Source organism: Lepidochelys olivacea (assembly GCF_965140295.1).
Source record: "Lepidochelys olivacea isolate rLepOli2 genome assembly, chromosome: 11".
NCBI classification, from domain to species: Eukaryota; Metazoa; Chordata; order Testudines; family Cheloniidae; genus Lepidochelys; species Lepidochelys olivacea.
In genome coordinates this window covers 15,833,475-15,852,777 of record NC_140421.1, presented here as the reverse complement: position 1 = coordinate 15,852,777, position 19,303 = coordinate 15,833,475, and the positions used below count along the sequence as shown (strand labels likewise).

Here is a 19,303-nt window from a genome sequence, read left to right as displayed (position 1 = left end):
CTGATCTCCTCAGAAGAATCTCAGCTCTAAGAAAAAGTTCTGGGGTTGGCTGGGAGGAACCAAGGGAAGATACTATAAAAGGACAGATGCAGGCCTCTTCCTGCTTCTCCTCCCTTGATTGTGTTAAATCCAGGACATGTTAGAGTGCTCTATATTTTAGCATTGAGGGAGGAGAAAACGACGGACTGCTTAAGGCGATTGTAGCCTTCTCCCCTTTCATTGCTGCTGGGACAAATTGTTGGCAGAAGATATCTTATTTGAAGTTCAAGTTGCAGCCACTTGCCAAAAGATTCTGATTGCTGTCTGTGTCCTCAGTGGTTCCTTGCCATTGAAGGGTGAGGGGTAAAAATAATGGAGAGAAGAAGAAAAGAGGGGAAGAAAAATGAGTAAAGAGAAATTCTTCCCAAACATCTACAGAGAAAAAAATAAGGAAACCAAACTTGACAATAGGAGGGTCATTATTATGATATGCTTTGTGTAAGATGTTCAGATACCAGTGAGGTGCATGGTTTAAGAACACAGAGAGAATCAAACAGTACTCAGTTCCTTGGTCTCATTCTTATTTCACTTAATTCCCAGATGTAATGTTACACCAGTGATGTATATCTGTAATTTATATTTGTAATCTATATCTATTGAGCTAAATCTATTTTCGTAGATGGAAATAAAGATATTTGTGCTGGATAAAAATGGGACTAACAAAATATTTCATAATCTATTTAATTGTAATAATTTTTGACTTTTTAAACTCTTTACAACCTGGGTGGTTCTGGTGATTGTGAGAAAATTTGCTAAAGAGAGTAGAAATATTTGAGTTGGCATCATAGTTAAAAAGAAAACATTCTTGTGGCTCTGAATCCTAAAAGTTTTTTAGAAATTGATAATACCAGAAAATCTAGAGAGATCTTCAATGAAAATTATGATGAAGTATTCTTTATACTGTTCTGAAACTGTGGAAATTGTATTTCTATCACTGGCATGAAAACATTCATTTATGTCTACCAACATGTTATTTCCCCCCTTTTTCAATTTTATCTAATCTAGATTTATATTTTTGAAAATAACATCTACTATCAACCTGATGTAAAGAGTAGCTCATTGCGACTGACATCCTCAGGAAAAGAAGGAATCATATTTAATGGAATTGCAGACTGGCTCTATGAAGGTAAGGTGGATAAATATAGATGTTTATTAATACAGGGAAGAGATTCTTGTACAAAACCTACAGGAGAAAACTATTCATTCCATGACAATGGTGTCTGAAGCTATTTTGATTTTTCTTATTTTCTTGCAAAATTGCCTTCAGATCTTTGCATTAGCTCATATTTTCTATTGACTCACAACTTGGTTTGCATATAGTTATATTTTCTAGAGTGGGGGAGGGTCCCCAAAGTGCAGGGTAAAGAGCAATGAAAAAGCTTCGCAGCCGGAGCCCCACAAGACCGAGTCGGCTGGCATGGTCCAGACAGTTGTGTAGTTGCTGTGCAGACATACCCTTCGGCTTCTTTGAAAACCCGAGATCAAATGGACTCTCTGAAATAAGAATGGTAATTTACATTGTATAGAGGTTTAAATGTCTGTATTCAAAAGATTACCTACCTCAGGTTTTAACAGATTCCATTAATGTTTTGTAAGTATTTTACTAGGTCAGTGAAGTTCAAAACCAGAGAGAAGAGCATCTTTAGCGTGGAAGATCATTTTAAATGCACTTCAGACACTGCAAATCTAATATGATTGCATATAAATTGGTATATTTAAGCATATAAAGTTAATTAAATCTGACAGAGCAGATCACCTTTTTGCTAAAACAAAGTATTGCTTGGGTCACATTCATGATTATTCAATACTTTGCTAGGCAACTTTGGGCCAAATTCTGCTAACCTTAAGGTGAATTGCACATACTTATAAGATGATAGCCTGTGTGATATGCTCTGAATTGGGGGCAGTGTGGAGTTGCACTGTGCCAAAGATAATTCTGAATGCCTTCTGGAGATCTCCAAATTCACACTGCTCCCCTTTATGGAGTGCAGTATATTCCTTCCCACCCTCCACCCCAGGCAGCTGACCAGCTCTGCTGTTCAGCACTTAGGCAGACAAAGTTATGGTTCTGCCAATTCTCCAGGCTTTTCTGGGCAGCATGCATCCCTGGGGAGTAATTAGAGGTCAGCCTGACATTTATTTAGGTCATCTGGAAGGGAGAGGGAGCCTCCACCTGATGACTAGGTAAAGTCTAGCATAAGAGAAGCCCTGGTGAAGTCAATTGGACTATATTAAATATTGGTAAAGGTTACTCAAATATACTTACTTGTGGGTAGTGTAGTAGTGAGCGAAACCGTTCACAAGATTAAGAGATAGCATTGTGGGATGAGTGAAACTGGGGAAAAGAAAGAGTCAGGTTTCAGGAGGGACTGGGGTGAAGTTGCTGACAAACTTTGGAGCTCTGGCATGTAACACTGGCCAAGATCTCTTTCCTATGACTGTGCCTGCCTGCCACATCACTTATGGCTAAGGAAACACTCAATATAAACAAGGATTACAAAAGCTGGTCCTTAGTTAATAGAGAATGAACGAGGAGATTCTAATGCTATTGTAGATCCTTATGGCAAAGCTGCACCTATTGTTAAGACCCGATACTGTGAGAGAAATAAATACGTTAAAATTACCTGAATACAATATAAGTATATTGACTGCAAAGGGCCTCGGTATTTGTAGTATTCGTATACAGTAACTAAAGGGTAACAAGACCAATTTCTGTCATTTATGCCATGCCAATGCGGCATTTTTCAATTTCAACTTGATTGTGCATATCAGAAATTTATCTGTTATAAAAAAGGTTGGTGTGCATTTTTAGAAACTAAAATTTTTATTAAAGATAAATAGAATTGTTGACAGAACAAATTACTTTCTCTTACATAAGCATTAAAAGACTGGGTCAGAAATATAAATGATAAGAAAGAGAAGTAACTAGTTGAAAATGCACATATTAATGTTACATTTGCCACTGATATTCTACCTGAGCTTTACACGTGTGTATGTAAAATAGTGCGTGCACATACACTTGCCCATGCGTTGAATGTGCATTGTAAAATTCCAGCACCTGTGTGCTCAGAGGTGTTAGAATTTCCATTCACAAAACTCACTGGAACATATGCTCATATGATGGTTTGCACCAGTCAATATATGTGTGTATCCACATGTGCAATTTTTAACGCAAGTGGATATGTAGGGGTTGGAAATCAGGTCCATTAACCTCTCCAAAAAACATGGATTTTCAGCAAGGCCACAACTTTTCCTCTGTTTTAATATGAAGGAAGCAGGACACACTGATGCGGAGGTCCTGTATTTCCAGTTTACTGTTTCAATTGCTCCTGGTTAATCCCTGTCAGGACAGGCACTGGAAGCCACTTTGTGAGGGGCTCCCCCACCACAGACGGGGCTCTGTGAATGAGGTAATATCCAGCAAAGGTTATACAGCCTTGTGGGGGGCTCGGAGGGGTAGCCTGGGACTGTGAGGTCTGCGTGGCCTCTCTCAAGTGATTTCACCCATTCTCAGGCTGTCCGATCTGTGCCCCATAGCTCTGATGCAGGTCCTGCTCCTAGAGAACGGTCTCCATGGATTCCGAGGAATAGGCTACAGTGGAATGGAAGAAGCTGTTTCCCTCCCCCCACCCACACTCACCATCTCTTTAACACTTGTGAGAGGGTGCACATGGGGGTCTTTCCAGGCACAAATCCCAGCATATTGTGGCATGCTGACTCTTTTCTTCTTTCCTAGGTAACTTGTTAATTTAAGCGGTACTCTGCCAGCTGTAGATATATATGAAATATTGTGTGGTAGCATCAGGCATATAGCTGATTGAATACCTCACAATTATATTAATGGACATTCAGATGAATTCCAAATAGCCACTCATTTTGACCATATGTGTGTGGCTTTTTCATTTGCAATTCATAAATACTCACATTTCTGGGCTTTGGTTTACAGAAGTATTTGGGAGTGTCTGTTCTTTGTGTGAATATCCTTATTTAAATACAAACAGCGGTGTTTTAGAACAAACCAAAATGTTTGCCATATGAATGTTCATAGTCAGGGAGCAGAAAGAATATTCTGTAACTCAGGCAATCAATCACACATGAACAGCAATTAGTGAATATTCTGAATGGACAGCTTGTGAATACTCCAAATTTTGGTTTTCATACACACAGCTGAAATTTCTGTACAACACACTGTTCACTGAAAAAGTACAAATCGTAAATTAGCTAGTTAAAAAAAATCAAAGTCTGATCACAGACTAAAAGTAAAAGAGTTAAATTAGTCAGATCTAGTGCTGGGCAGGAACTGGATTTTTCATTTGGCTGGGAATTCAGTAATTTTAAAAAAGAAAGAAAGAAATCCATTCCAAAACAGAATAAAACAAAACAAAAATCAAAATTTCATGCAAAATGAGGTTCAATAAAACTGAAGGTTTTCCTCAAATTAAAGAATAAAATATAAATAACTGGATAGAATGATATTACTGCTAAAAGTGCCTTTAAATTCTATTGTGCAAATCATTTACAAAAAGAATTAAACATAAAAAATGGATAGAATGATAGTAGGGCTAAATATAAGGCAATAATAATCATCCCACTTATGCAGGTAATTCCACTGATATCATTGGGAATACTCATCTGAGTAAAAACTCATAATTTAGCCTATAATGGTCCTTAATATTCAGGCAATTCAGTCCAGGATAATTTTCAATATTTCTTTATAATTACAACAGCTGCATTGCAACAAAGCATAGAAACAATATAAAATGCAAATGAATGAGTTGGTAATCTGAATCACACAATAGTTACTTCTATGAATTTCCAAGAATATGCATCTGTTTCAGAGGAGCTTCTTCACTCTCATGTTGCCCACTGGTGGTCCCCGGATGGAGAAAGGTTGGCATTCCTGATGATAAATGACACTTTGGTACCAAACATGGTTATTCCTCGGTTTACTGGAGGTCTGTATCCCAAAGGAAAGCACTATCCGTATCCTAAGGTAAGTAAAGTCTAAGTGCAATCTACAGCCCTTTTGCACACTTCAGTGAACCGACTGATAGCATTCTGCAGTACTGAAGGGCTGTTTCTACACAGTAAAAGAAGCTGCTTGTGTTGATGTGGCAGTAAAAGGAATAGCATTCAGGGTTATGCTATTTCAAATAGAGTTATAAAGCTTTTTGCTAGACAGAAATCATTAGGTCAGGATGAGACGTACAGTCTGTTTCATGCTAATATATGATTGGTGTATGCTCCAGCTTTTGAATGAAGAATGAAATGATCAGAAGGAGTCAAGAAAAAATGCTGCCAGAATTGCCTTTGAACAGCACAGAGTAGTAGTATATAGATGGATGAAGCATAAGAGGTTTCTGATAATACAGAGTATCCTAGTATCTGACTGCTACTTTTCATCAAACCATGGAATTATAAACAGGAATGAGAGGCCTTGGTTGGATAAAATAAGCATTGATATGAACTTTCCCCAAGTCTTTAAACTTAACAGAACCATACCTTTCAGTGAGGTTCAAAAACTTGGATAAGGAGCGCCTGTCTTTTGTGATGAGGAGAGATCTGCAGGTCTAAACATGAGACTCTCTGATACCAGAATTAGAATCCTCCTAATTTCCTATTTGCTCCCCATAAACCCTCCCCCAAGGTTCCCCTGCTCAAAGTCTCCATATTCACTTACCTTTGTTATACTATAAAGTTCCTAAACCTTGGCAGCCTCTTTGCTGGGTTCTGGCTACCACACTACTTTAGCTGTATCTCAGATGTATTACTTAAATTCAATATACAGGCAAGCTGAAGAAGAAAATACTAGGATGTTATATATAGAAAAGACATCATAGTCCTGATTCCCCTCGCCTATAAGCACGCTTTATGACTATGTAACCCCATTGACTTCAGTGAAGTTATACCAGATTTATATCCATAAGCAGAGAAATCAGGCTTTTATAAGTAGCTGTGGCAGGGTCTATGGCCCATTTCAGGGACAATTTGCAGCTTACAGTCAAAAAAGCCTGGGCACAATCAAGAAGCACCCTATCTCACGCTGGGGGCGAGGCTATATATAAACAGGAAAAGGAAGCCCAGGAGGAGAGATAAGGAACTGGAAGCCATGCTGGTTGTTATGGGCTGCAGGCTCACTCACACTTCAAGACACTAGCTTGACCTAGGCCTTAGTGACTTTGTTTTCTGACTATGAGTTTAGTTTCACTCAGGTAAAAGCCTTAGAAATTTGGTTAAGCTGCTGCTTCCCCAGTCTGATGTCTAAGGGAATGGAGAAAGCCTATCTGCCTCCTAGAAAAATAAGAAAACCAAGGGCATTAATTTGGAAGCCTTCTTAAAGGGGATGATTTTCTTTGTTAGTTTGGTTTTGGTCTCTCCTTGTTGGATTTTATGCAGTAAAATGCAAATATGTAGAATGGGAGCTGGCTTCTTTGAAGGACGTACAGTGATTGCTGAGACACCAAAACAGCATAATGTGCAGTAGGTAGGTATTTTCATTAAAAATGTTAAACGTTCAAAACGTAAAGAAAGTAGCAATAGTTCAGTGTATAGATTAAAGATTTGGGTATGATTTTCAAAAATATTTAAGTTTCATTTTCATAAATGACTTGGGCATGCAGAAGTCAAAGTCCCATTGATTTTCCTAAGTCACTTAAGTAGTCTTGAAAATTTTAACCTTGCTTCTTCTCCAATTGAAATCAATTGGAGTTGACCCATTATCTTTAAAGGAGGAAAGATCAGACCTTAAAAATACCTATGATTTTCTTAAGAAACAGCATTCTAGAATGGCAATTATGATTATTATTTAGTACGATAGAACCTAGGAGCACCAGTCATGCAATTCTGCCAGCTTTGATGTCTAAAAACAATTAATCAACCAAAAAAAATATACAAGGAACTCTTTTTTTTAAAAAAATTAGCACTACAAAGAAGTGAAAAATCTCAAAGCATTAGCAATTAAGCACAAAAGAGATGCACAATATTATTTCAGTAATCTCATTAATGAAAAACATTATCTTCATTTAATTTGTCTATTCAATAACAATTTAGCTTCCAGTTAAACATAATTTATTAATTAAGCTTGTGGTTAGGCAACATGGATAGTTAAAAGTTGTTGTTTAATACAGGATTTCACTTTACGTTATGCAGAAACTGTGACATGCTCACTTGGGATCTCACTCTGCAGTCCTTACTCACACACAGTAGTAATTACTCAAGAGAATAATCCTGTGGAGTGTAAAGGAGTAAGTGCGAGTAAGGGTACCAGAATAAGGACATCTGTAGGGTTGACATGCTTGGAATTAAATGTGCGTTATATTTTCCACCTAGGAGCATATAATGAATGATATAATACATTGCCAGAGAGGTAGAGTGAACCATTTTTGAATTAAAAACAAACAAAAAAAAAACAAAAAAAAATACACTGTGTAAAGTTTTTGCATATATTTTTCATTGTCACTGCTGTTTCAATTCCGAGTTCTTGCCAGAAGTAGAAGTGTGGGAAAGCCATTCTGGTGGCATTTCTGGCCTCACTGGAAGCTGAAAGAACTCAAAATCTCACACAAAATATTTGCCCCCGAACCTTCAATTACAGACCTTTGCACCATAACTCACATGAGTCATCTCTCTGCAGTTAATGGAGCCTACTCACATGAGGAAAGTTACCCATGTCCTTTTGTGTTTCAAAGATCAGCCCGTCATTTTGCGGACACATGAACTTCTAGAGACTCAACCTAAGTGATCGTCTAAATTTCATGTTTGCCTATAATTGGTTCAAACATACATCTGACTCCTGTCCTGCACCTCTCAGATATGGGTGGACATGGGATTTAGGCTAGAAATGTGATGAGATGAGTGCAATTTCCAAAGAAAACGTGTGTTGGTATTTCAGTGAGGCATCTTTTAAAGACCACACTGGGTCTGTAAATATCCCTACAATGAGTGAAGTGCACACAAGCTAGTTTTTTAACTAATAGTGGTAAAAATTGTGGGTTTGATCATTTTTTTCTTGATCCACAAATACTTTTGCCTATTCTGCATTAACAGGAAGTCCCCTCCTCTGCAGCAGCGGCATTGCCTCTTCTTCTGCTTCCCTGGGGCTCCTTGGAAAACTCTCTGTGGGTCCTGAAATCTGCACAGTAGAGAGGGGTTGGGCAAAGTGGGAAATAGTGCAGGATAAGGGGCTTTACAGCATCTTCCCACTGGCCCTGCGGAGCCCAAAGTTAACAGTACTCAATTTTCTGACTCTCTTCCCCACACACACACAACCCACCTGAAGAGAGTAAGGAGACTCTGGTGATGGTCACCACCTGGAGAAGCTCTACTGGGGTTACGTTGCCAGAGAATGGAGATGGGAGGAGCCTGTAATGGAACTCTGGAGCGGCCGTGGATTGAAGTACAACACATCACACACGGGGTCTTGACTTCCTGTGGATCCTCAGTCTTTATGACCTTGGCATAGGACCCTTCCCCACACCCTAAAAAAAATGGGAAGAAATGCAGTGAAGATTTGTTCTTCCCTAGCTCCCTACCATTTACGTTAAATTATCCGTATCCTTTTTTCAACAAGATGATTAGCCAGCACATGATTACTTTAGGGATGCTAATTTAAGGAGAACTACATTTATTTCTGTGTGGAACACAGGCTCCACAGTAAGCCATGAATGATTCTAATAAGACATAATATTTTAACAGTTCTAGCAGCTATGGAGTGAACCCACATAGATACCTAGTAGCTTGATCCCAGAATAAAAAAAAAAAAAAACGTATCCAGATCTAAAAGCCATTTTATTCTGTAAAACTGAAAAGAGGATATGATTTTACATTTGTGGAAAGTACAAGCAGGAGTCCCATTACCACTCCAAATTAACTGAGCATTTCAGAGCTACTCGGAAGCAGGCAAACTGCAAATAGATATTTTATTATATTTTACAAAATCTTATAAAGTTCTACAATCTAGTGTTTATTTATTGGGGTAGTGCCTCCGAAACCCAGTCATGAATCCGGACTCCACTGTGGTAGGTGTAGTACAGATCCAGAGGAAAAAGATGTTCCCTGCCCAAGAGTTCACAATCTAAATCTCAATACAAGACAAAAGACAACGTGACTACAACAGGCAGATGGAGGAACCCAAGGAAACAATGAGACAACATTCATTACCATGATAGGCAGTAATCTGAGTAATATCTATATTATTGATAATGTGAACCTCAAAATATTTGAAGGTGCAGGATACCATCTGACCTACCATCCTCTCCTCCCCAAGACATTCCATCCACCACCACAATCCTATTTATCACCCTCTCTTTGATTGTTCCCCTTTTGTCAGCAGCAGTCTTTAGAGACATGAGAGATCCTAATGGTTCTTCCTTGGCTGCCCCTAGCATGAATGTCCAGGTTTGAATATTAGATCTATTACTAGAACAGTATTACAAAGCTCATTTAAACTGGACTTTTAACTACCCAACAAGAAAGAATGCCAACGGTGCTTTCTTGGGATGTATGCATCTTCCTGCTACAGTTTCACATGGTCTTACCTTCTGGAATCTTAGGGCTAGTCTACATGGTGCAGCAAAGCACTCTAGAGGGATGTGGATTTTAAAGCAGTTTAAGGTGTTGCACTCTAACTGCCCCATGTAGATCCTGATGGCAGGCTCTTAACAGGGCTACATTAATGCAAACTAGATACCTTTTAGAGCACACCACCATGGTTTGCACAGGGTAGCTAGAACTCATCACATTAGAGCTCTCTACAAATCACAGCCCTCTAAAGTGCTTTGCTGTGTAGACAACCCCTAAATCCTAAACACCATGGGGTATATTCTGCCTTTGAACATGCATAATTCTGATAAAATATTAATGGAATTTCCATCTACATACAGAACTCACAAAATACTTTCCCAGTTAGTGTCATTTGAGTGGTCAATTTTTTTTGCATTACGGTATCTGTCTTCAGTGAATAGCAGCATGATCGATAGTATATACTCACTACTTTGGGTTTTGAGCTACATTTTCAATTGTGTAGTTGATTGACTCAGCAATTTGTGGGAGATAATGAGACAGAATTTTATTGTTTTCAATTGAAGATCACTTTAAGGGTTTTCAGGTTATGAAAAACATATTGAAATATATGTATTCCTTAAGTATATTTAGCTGTCAGTATTTCCAGTGCCTCTACATTACATGCTAAAATTTCTACTTCCTTTTTTTTCAAAGGCAGGTCAAACAAACCCAACAGTAAAGCTGTTTGTAGTCAATCTATATGGACCAACACATACACTGGAACTCATGCCACCTGACAGCTTTAAATCAAGGTATGTAATTTAATTGTTTTGCGAAACTCACGACTATCTCTGAGACCATCTCTTTCTTTATAGACCAACACAAAAGCTCAATTTAACTGGAGAGCTCTTGATATTCATCCCCAGGGCTGAGCATGGTGATGAGCACAGTATTAGAATCTGAATAGAATAGAACTCCATGGGATGGGCATCCTTAGTGGAAGTCCCAAGTATGTAGAATATGCACCTTTCTGAGATCCATCAGAGCCCAAATTTATTTTCGATTTATTGCACTAGATATTTACCTCATCAGGGAGCTAAGATTCTAGAGAAATGGTAGAGGGCAGAGGGTTGTGAACAGAGATTTTGCTTGAGGTCAGTGTAGAACAGAATTATGCCATTTGTTTGCCCTGTTCCCACTTGCTGGCAAAGTTGGTTTCAGTTTCTGTGATGCACCTGGAAAATACAACAATGGGTGCATTATCAATAAATAAAATAAATACATTTTGATAAACTTTTTTAAAATGTAAAGTGATATATTTAGGAACTTTTCAAATCATTAGACATAAAGGATTTAGTTTATTCCTGCAGCCATATCACCTGTCAGATCCAAGCAGATCACATAAACTAAGCTGTGATCCTGTCTGATCACATAGGCTAGGCTGTGTTGGACTTTGTCAATGTCTGCTACAGAGATCTCTGGGCATAAGTAGGTGCTTCAGGAAATAGTGAGATGATTTACTAGGTGTGACTCCTCCTCCTTTTGAGTCAGTACTGAAGTAGTGACAGCATGGTGCTGCCAGGAATTGTCCTCCTGAAGTTACTGTCTTTTGCATGAGGCATAAAGCTGAGCTCTTGACCCCCTATGCTTATTAAAGATCTTTTGGAACTTGCTTTAAGGACAGGAGAGTTTTAATTAAAGTCTTCCAGCCAAATTCCAATTTATATCATTATATTCTGCCAGCCTAAATTCCCATTGCAGCTTCAGCTCGCTATGATAGTCCATTTTACTTCTTGCCCTAAATTGTTAGGTAATGTTATTTGGTGCTATTGAACAGCGCTGACTGCATTCTAGAGGTAAAGGAGGCCGTCACTGTGTATCATCACCTTGCCCTTCATCACAGAACAGTTTGAGGCTTATTTAAATATTATTAAAATAGTTTGAGCTCTCCTGCTAAAAGGTGGTAAATAAGATAAAGAATTATGTTACCACTAGTCCAAAAAAGCAGGGCATACACTTTGTTGTTTGTGCAGTTCTGCAAAGCCTGAACGGTTTTACAGTTTTTAACGGGTTCTTTGAAATGGCCATGACATTAACACTATGGGCCTGAATTATCACAGTTTCATACTGCTATAACTTCATTGACATCAGTAGAGCTACACCAGAGTCCTATGGTAATAATTCAGGGGTGAATCAGGTCCTGTTAGTTGCACATGCTGGCATGAATACTTACTGTTTAGATAAAAGGAATGATTTTGAATGGACTGTGCTTGCTGAAAATAGATTTTCTCTCTGAAAATGGAGCCTTTTATGAAAGACATGAACACAAATCAAATGTTTGCTAACTGGTCACTGGCAGAAGCAACAGCATATGCCCTTCTAAATGAGCTAAAAAAACCCTAACAACCAAAAAACAAAAACTGGAGAACAAACTCTTAAATGAAATGGATTAAAATCGTTCTTTAAATCGTACAAAGCCAGTGAAAGTATCAATTATATACAGTGGAATTCTTGAAATCTTCAAGAAAAGAAAAAAGAAGCACATAAATTTACCAGTTTTGTAAATTCATTCTTGCTCCTTAAGTGATCTGTTTCTCTCAGAGTAAAACAAAATTGAATTAATTAAATGAATATTGACATTGTTCAGTCTTTCTTTCCATTCTGAGCTGTAAAGCTAGCAACAACTGAATTCACAGACTGTCCTATGTGGTCCTACAGGGACTCACTTCCCAGAGTTTGAGACTTTGGTGTGAAGCTCACTCTAGCTTTACTAAGACTAATGTTAACATTCTCAGTTCTCTTTGGGATACACTCAGTTAAAAAAAAATCCATTCTGCTGTTGCATCATGGAAACCAGAGCAAGGCTGTACAAACCTGGAAAAATCAATTTTAATTTTACCTATTAAAGCATAATGCCCTAGTTATCTAAAATAGAAAGTTGACATAGGTATGAGTCAAGATTCGTTTGAAAGTTGTGATCTGCAACTCGCATTCAGGTAAACTGAATGTTTGTCAATCTGAGTCTTACGTGCACATAAAACATGTACAAACATGAGAGAAGTCAAGAGTTGGGCAGGGCTTTTAATGATTCTGACGCTTTAGTATTAACTTGTTTCAGGAATCAGTGTTTTGCAGTCCCATTAGTAATAAGATCAGCAACGTGTTTCTCAAAAAAAACAGTAATGGGAACCTTTAAAAATTCTCTAGAGTTCGGTTCACTTTTAGGGATATTTTTTATATAGAACTTTTAGCAAAAAAGTCTTTCTGAAAACAGATATTGTGCATGCCTGAACCACTAAAGGTGACATATACTACTCTGTGTTCCCCTAAAGCCTCACTTAGGGTGAGGAATTTAGGCCCAGATCTTTGAGTGCAGTTGAATCACGCTCAGTGCAGGATCTGAGAGGGTGGCAAAGCATGATCTAGAATCTTGTTAGATCCCTAACATAAGTGAGAGCAGCTTCAGGGCTGCTTTAACCTATCCTGGCTGCAAAAGCCCCATAGAAGCCTTCTTCCAGCCCAGAATTGCCTAAGTGCTCTGGGCATTTCCCCCTATACATGAGATTGTCGAGTATGGTGTAAACTGGCAGTATGAGACTGGGATTTACCTATGCAAGCATGTCCCTGAAGTAAATTACTGTTTTACACTGCGAAAGTGGTACAAAGGAGCTGGAGACCCAGTGTCAACAATCTCATCCTTAAAGTGTCTGTGTTCTGAAAAGTTTCAGAGTAGCAGCCGTGTTAGTCTGTATTCGCAAAAAGAAAAGGAGGACTTGTGGCACCTTAGAGACTAACCAATTTATTAGAGCATAAGCTTTCGTGAGCTACAGAAGTGAGCTGTAGCTCACGAAAGCTTATGCTCTAATAAATTGGTTAGTCTCTAAGGTGCCACAAGTCCTCCTTTTCTTTTTGTGTTCTGAAAAGTAACTGCAAAAATTGTATCACTCAATGTTTCTATTCACAGTGTGTAACTAGATCCGTTCTTCTTCAATGACATAGTTTTTTACTACATTTTATGTCTCTCAATTTCTTGGGGCCCATACAAGGAGTAATGTCTGTGCAATACACAGAATTGTTGACTAAGAACCCAATTCTGTCCATGGAATGGATGTTTTGCTCTTGATTTTAATGGGACTAGGATCAGGTCCTATGTTCCAATTGTAAAGCCAAATCTCACTTACCTATACCTTTGCAATCTTCAAAGACAGATGTCAATAGCACAGTCAGGATGAAAAGATGTCATGGTATTTTTTTTGTCGAATCAAGTTATAAACACTCGAAAAATTGGATTTGTGTAAATACAGATAAAATGTAATAACACTGCTACGAGACTCCACTATCGTCTTCATTGTTTGCAGTATTTTCACATCATCAGATTCATTTATATATGTATTTTCTGTTTGTGAATGTGGGGGATGGGGTAGTTAGATATTTAAGAACTGGAGGGAACCTCAAGAGGTCATCTAGTCCAGTCTCCTGCACTCATGGCAGGATTAAGTATTATCTAGACCATCCCTGAAAGGTATTTGTCTAACCTGCTCTTAAAAATATCCAATGATGGAGACTCCGCAACCTCCCTAGGCAATTTATTCCGGTGCTTAGCCACTCTGACAGTTTGGAAGTTTTTCCTAATGTCCAACCTAAACCTCCCATGCTGCAATTTAAACCCATTGCTTCTTGTCCTATCCTCAGAAGTTAAGAAAAACATATTTTTTCTTCCTCCTCCTTGTAACAACCTTTTACATACTTGAAAACTGTTATCATGCCCCCTCTCAGCCTTCTCTTTTCGAGACTAAACAAACCTATTTTTTTCAATCTTCCCTCATAGGTCGTGTTTTCTAGACCTTTAATCATTTTTGTCACTCTTCTCTAGACTCTCCAATTTGTCCACATTCTTCCTGAAATGTGGCACCCAGAACAAAGGCACTTGCAACCCTTCGCAGCTTGGTATCATCCACAAACTTTATAAGTGTACTCAGTATGCCATTATCTAAATCACTGATGAAGATATTGAACAGATCCAGACCCAGAACTGATCCCTGCGGGACCCCACCCATTATGCCCTTCCAGCATGACTGTGAACCACTGATAACTACTCTCTGGAAACGGTTTTCTAACAAGTTTTGTATCCACTTTACAATAGGTCCATCTAGGTTGTATTTCCCTAGTTTGTTTATGAGACAGTCATGCGAGACAATATCAAAAGCTTTACTAAAGTAAAGATATACCACGTCTACCACTTCCCCCCATCCACAAGGCTTGTTACCCTATCAAAGAAAGCTATCAGGTTGGTTTGACACGATTTGTTTTTGACAAATTTTGACCGTTACTTATCACCTTATGATCTTCTAGATGTTTTCAAATTGATTGCTTAATTATTTGCTTCTTTATCTTTCCAAGTAGAGAAGTAAAGCTGACTGGTCTGTAATTCCCTGGGTTGTCCTTATTTCCCTTTTTATAGATTGGCACTATATTTGCCCTTTTCCAATCTTGTGGAATCTCTCCTATCTTCCATGACTTCTCAAAGATAATTGCTAATGCCTCAGATATCTCCTCAGTCAGCTCCTTGAGTATTCTAGGATGCATTTCATCAGGCCCTGGTGACTTGAAGACATCTAAATTGTACAAGTAATTTTTAACTTGTTCTTTCCCTATTTTAGCCTTTTCTGATCCTACCTCATTTTCATTGGCATTCACTATGTTAGACATCCAATCACCACCAACCTTCTTGGTGAAAACTGAAACAAAGAAGTCATTAAGCACCTCTGCCATTTCCAGATTTTCTGTTATTCCCCTTCTCCCCCCCACCCCTGCCCAATTGAGTAATGGGCCTACTCTGTCCTTGGTCTTCCTGTTGCTTCTAAAGTATTTGTACAATGTTTTCTTGGTACCCTTTTTGTATCCAGCTAGTTTGATCTCATCTTATGCCTAGGCCTTTCTAATTTTGTCCCTACATACTTGTGTTATTTGTTTATATTCATCCTTTGTAATTTGACCTAGTTTCTACTTTCTGTAGGACACATTTTTTTTTAAATTTTTAGATCATTGAAGATCTCCTGGTTGAGCTAGGGTGCTCTCTTGCCATACTTCCTATCTTTTCTATACAGCAGGATAGTTTGCTCTTGTGCCCTTAATAATGTCACTGAAAAACATTTAAATGTTTCAATTTGAAATGACTTTTTGTTTAGAAATGTCCTTCAAGTTCATGGAAGAATAAATAAATAAATTCTGAAATCAATATGAAACGTTTTGTTTCAGGTCGAATTAAACTTTTTGTTTGACTTGAAATGATTTTTTTTTTAACTTTTCAATTCATTGTCTCCCCTACCCCCCCAACCCCGATTTTTCAGACATACCAGCAAAGCAACAAATCAATGATTTCCACAGCTCTAGCTCTAGTCCTAGCGCTGCTTATAGACTTGCTATGTGATGGGAGAATTCATTCCACCCTCTGTCCCCTCATCTTTAAAATGGTAGTAACAATCTACCAACAATCTAACCTACCTCACAGGCTTGTTGTAAAAGAGTAAGCCATTAAGATCAGCATAGCAAATGGATGGAACATGTTATGTAAATGCAAAGAACTAAAGTATTGTAATTTAATCATAGACATTATGGTCATCTGATCCTTCCCATTGAATACTTTCAATTCCTTAAGCCCTTATCTGTCATAAATTTCCTATTTAAATTATTATTTATGTTATGTGTGTGTATTAGGGTAATAACCGGGACCAAACTAAGACTGATAACTCATTCTTCTAGGTGCAGTGCAAACACATGGTAAAAGTCCCTTCCCCAAAGAGCTTAGCATCTAAGTAGACAAGAGAGATGTAGAACATAAGAACAGCCACACTGGGTCAGACCAAAGGTCCATCTAGCCCAGTATCCTATCTTCTGACAGAGGCCAATGCCAGGTGCCCCACAGGGAATGACTAGAACAGGTAATCAGCAAGTGATCCATCCCCTGTTGCCCATTCCCAGGTTCTGGCAAACAAAGGCTAGGGACACCATCCCTCCCCATCCTGGCGAATAGCCATTGATGGACCTATCCTCCATGAATTTATCTGGTTCTGTTTTGAACCCTGTTTTATTCTTGGCCTTCACACATCCTTTGTCAAAGAGTTCCACAGACTAACTATGTGTTGTATGAAAAAAATGCTTCATTTTGTTTGTTTTAAAACTGCTGCCTATTAATTTCATTTGGTGACCCCTAGTTCTTGTGGTATGAGAAAGCGTAAATAACACTTCCTTCTTTACTTTCTCTCCACCAGTCATGATTTTATGAGTCAAGATGATTCAGTCTTATCCCCCCTTAGTCATCTCTTTTCCAAGCTGAAAAGTCCCAGTTTTATTAATTTCTCCTTACATGGAAGCCATTCCATCCCCTTAATCATTTTTGTTGCCCTTTTCTGAACCTTTTCCAATTCCAATATATCTTTTTTGAGAGGGGGTGACCACATCTGCACACATTATTCAAGATGTGGGCATACCGTGGATTTATATAGAGGCAGTATGATATTTTCTGTCTTATCTATCCCTTTCTTAATGATTCCCAACATTCTGTTTGCTTTTTTGACTGTTACTGCACATTGAGTGCATGTTTTCAGAGAACTATCCACAATGACTCGAAGATTTCTTTCTTGAGTGGTAACAGCTAATTTAGACTCCTTCATTTTACATGTATAGTTGGGATTATGTTTTCCAATGTGCATTAGTTTGCATTTATCAATACTGAATTTCATCTGCGAGGTTGTTGCCCAGTCACCCAGTTTTGAGAGATCCTTTTGTAGCTGTTCACAGTCTGCTTGGGACATAACTGTCTCGAGTAGTTTTGTATCATCTGCAAATTTTGGCACCTCAGTGTTTACCCCTTTTTCCAGATCATTTATGAATATGTTGAATAGGACTGGTCCCACTACAGACCCCCGGGGGGACACCACTATTTACCTCTCTCCACTCTGAAATCTGACCACTTATTCCTACCCTTTGTTTCCTATCTTTTAACCAGTTACTGATCCATGAGAGGACCTTTCCTCTTATTCCATGACAGCTTACTTTGCTTAAGAGCCTTTGGTGAGGGACCTTGTCAAAGGCTTTCTGAAAATCTAAGTACACTGTATCCACTGTATCTCCCTTGTCCACATGCTTGTTAACCCCCTTAAAGAATTCTAGTAGATTAGTGAGGCATGGTTTCCCTTTACAAAAACCATGTTGACTCTTCCCCAACAAATTATGTTCATCTATGTGTCTGACAACTTTGTTCTTTACTATAGTTTGAACCAGTTTGCCCGGTACTGAAGTCAGACTTACTGGCCTGTAATTGCCAGGATCCCCTCTGGGGCCCCTTTTAAAAATTGGCGTCATATTAGGTATCCTACAGTCATTTGGTACAGAATCTGATTTAAATGACAGGTTAGAGACTACAGTTAGTAGTCCTGCAATTTCACATTTGAGTTCCTTCAGAACTCCTAGGTGAATACTATCTGGTCCTGGTGACTTATTACTCTTTAGTTTATCCATTTGTTCCAAAACCTCCTCTAATGACATATCATTCTGGGAGAGTTCCTCAGATTAGTCACCTAAAAAGAATGGCTCAATCTCCCTCACATCCTCAGCCATGAAGATCCGTGCAAAGAATTCATTTAGTTTCTCCGCAATGGCATTATCATCCCTGAATGTTCCTTTAGCATCTCAATCATCCAGTGGCCCCACTGCTTGTTTATCAGGCTTCTTGCTTCTGATGTACACAGTGTGGAAGACAGGAAGTATTATTGCCCCCATTTTGCAAATGGGGAACTAAGCCACAAACATATTAAGATAAGAGGTACTTAGCACCCACAACTCCAGCTATAGTTAATGGTAGCAGCAGTTGCCTAGCATTTCTGAAAATCAGGCCCTAAGGCCCCGTTCCTCAAACACCTTTAAATGCCTAAGCACTTGGAAGATCTGGGACTAAGTGACTTGTCCAAAGTCACTCAGGGAGTCTGTGGTAGATCCATCAAACTGTATCTCCTGAGTCCCAGGTTTTTTTTCCTTAACCAAAAGACTAGCTTTCTTTCAATATAGCACGCAACAGTACTTGATTGTAATGAGTTTGGTTACCTTGCAGGGTTCATTTCTAGTTGCACAGTATTAACTTTTGCATCAGTGTCCATAAGTGCAAAAATTTCCCATTAGTACTCATAAATGCATATAGTACCTCTTTCTAATACACAGCAGTATAAATAATTTAAAAACACAATATATATTTTAGGAACTCATTCGTAGGACAAGAATCTAGTGTTTACCTTTCTTAGCAGACAATCTGCCAGCAAACTAAAAGAGCAACACAGCGTAGCTTGTTCATGCTAGCACACGCTGTACTTATTCAACCAGATCCACAACTACTTCATACAGTCACCATACACTAGGGTACACCATCATTCCATTGCCACAAGTTTTAAGTAACAGAAACTTCCTGCTACTGTAATCGGTAGATATGTTTCACAACCTATTCATTGGCTCTAAATTAGACTTCAATTACTTCATTATAGCAAATTGTCTGAATTTGCAAAATTGGATTTTTTTCTTGGACAGATTCTTATTTTAAAGCTCAAAACATTTTTTTCAAACTATTCTAATTCAAATCTAAGTATCCACTCTTCAGGCGAATTTAGATTGTGAATGTAACTATGCTTTCAGAGTAATTCAATGCAAATCCCTTTTCTTTGTTCAGATTACTGTCTCTGTTGACTTTGCTAAGCACTTAGCATGGCAGGCAATA

General features: G+C 38.4%; 1 protein-coding gene across 2 annotated transcripts in view; it reads left to right on the top strand.

The window, feature by feature from the left end:
• DPP10 (dipeptidyl peptidase like 10) overlaps nt 1–19,303 on the top strand; it is an 876,126-nt gene that overhangs the window by 812,119 nt on the left and 44,704 nt on the right. For both annotated transcript variants that reach the window (XM_084642969.1, XM_084642968.1), the window contains exons 8-10: nt 1,045–1,165; nt 4,878–5,032; nt 10,255–10,352. In XM_084642969.1, the coding sequence (XP_084499095.1) occupies nt 1,045–1,165; nt 4,878–5,032; nt 10,255–10,352 (374 nt within the window). The remainder of the gene's footprint in view (nt 1–1,044; nt 1,166–4,877; nt 5,033–10,254; nt 10,353–19,303) is intronic.